Source organism: Loxodonta africana, chromosome 4 (assembly GCF_030014295.1).
Source record: "Loxodonta africana isolate mLoxAfr1 chromosome 4, mLoxAfr1.hap2, whole genome shotgun sequence".
NCBI classification, from domain to species: Eukaryota; Metazoa; Chordata; class Mammalia; order Proboscidea; family Elephantidae; genus Loxodonta; species Loxodonta africana.
Window position 1 is genome coordinate 85,540,627 of NC_087345.1, and position 1,105 is coordinate 85,541,731.

At 39.3% G+C, this 1,105-nt stretch overlaps 1 protein-coding gene across 1 annotated transcript; it reads right to left on the reverse strand.

Annotated features, from left to right (window-relative positions):
* Positions 1-218: 218 nt before the first annotated feature.
* On the reverse strand, positions 219-813 carry LOC135231397 (olfactory receptor 6C76-like). The gene has a single exon (XM_064285269.1). The coding sequence runs from the start codon at positions 806-808 to the stop codon at positions 290-292; it is 519 nt and encodes a 172-aa protein (XP_064141339.1). The 5' UTR covers positions 809-813; the 3' UTR covers positions 219-289.
* Positions 814-1,105: the final 292 nt, after the last annotated feature.

A 1,105-nucleotide genomic window follows, 5' to 3' on the forward strand; every position in this document is an offset into this window, starting at 1 on the left:
AAGTGATTCCAGCAGAGCAGAACATCATGGGTACAGATTAGACATTAAAAGGATGAAAAGCCAGCAGTAGATTAAATAACAATGGCTATTTGTGAGTGTCAATCGCTATCATAATATAAAAATAAAATAAAGGGATCAAATAGTAGGGTAGCAGATAAAGGCTGCAATTATCAACAAGCTTCAGTTGTGTCCTTTTATAAAAGCCAAAGCCATTGTTTTATATAATGAAGATACATCTCTTAATTACCTCCTTCAGGGCTTGTTTTATCTGCTTATTTCTTAGTTTTTTTTATATGAAAGGATTTAAGAGAGGTACAATTGAAATGTTGAGTACGGCTACCCCCTTGTTTAAAGCTACCCTCTCCTCTGCAGAAGGTTTCATATACATAAAAATGCAGCTGCCATAAGAGATAGAGACAACTATCACGTGGGAGGAACAGGTGGAAAAAGCCTTCTTCCTCTGCTGGGCAGAAGGGATCTTCAGGATTGTTCTCAGAATATATGCATAGGAGAGTATCACCAGTGCCAGTGTAATCAGGAGTGTGGCAATGGCTAAAATAAAACTTAACAATTCTATGACCCGTGTGTCTGTGCAGGAGAGTTTCAGGAGAGGAGAATAGTCACAGCCAAAGTGGTCAATAACGTTGGCATCACAGAACTCAAGCCTCAAGGCCATGATAAGTCCAGGAGAGATGGTTAACAACCCAGCTAACCAAGAGGTAATAAGCAGCTGGGTACAGACTCTGTTGTTCATAATCGTCGCATAGTGAAGGGGTTTGAAGATGGCCACATAGCGGTCATAGGACATGGCAGTCAACAGGAAAAACTCTGATTGCACCCAAGAAGATGGCAAAAAATAATTATGTCATACAAGCATCATAGGAAATCCTGTTATCCATAGTCACAATGCTCACCAGGTACCTAGGGATCCAGTCAGATGTGAATGACATTTCTAAAAATGAAAAATGCCTAAGAAAGAAATCCATGGGTGTTTTGAGGTGGGAATCCAATAATGTGAGCATGGCAATGGTCAGATTTCCAGTGACACTCAATAAATATGTTAGAAATAGAAAAAGGAAAATTACAATTTGCCAGTTTGGATCAT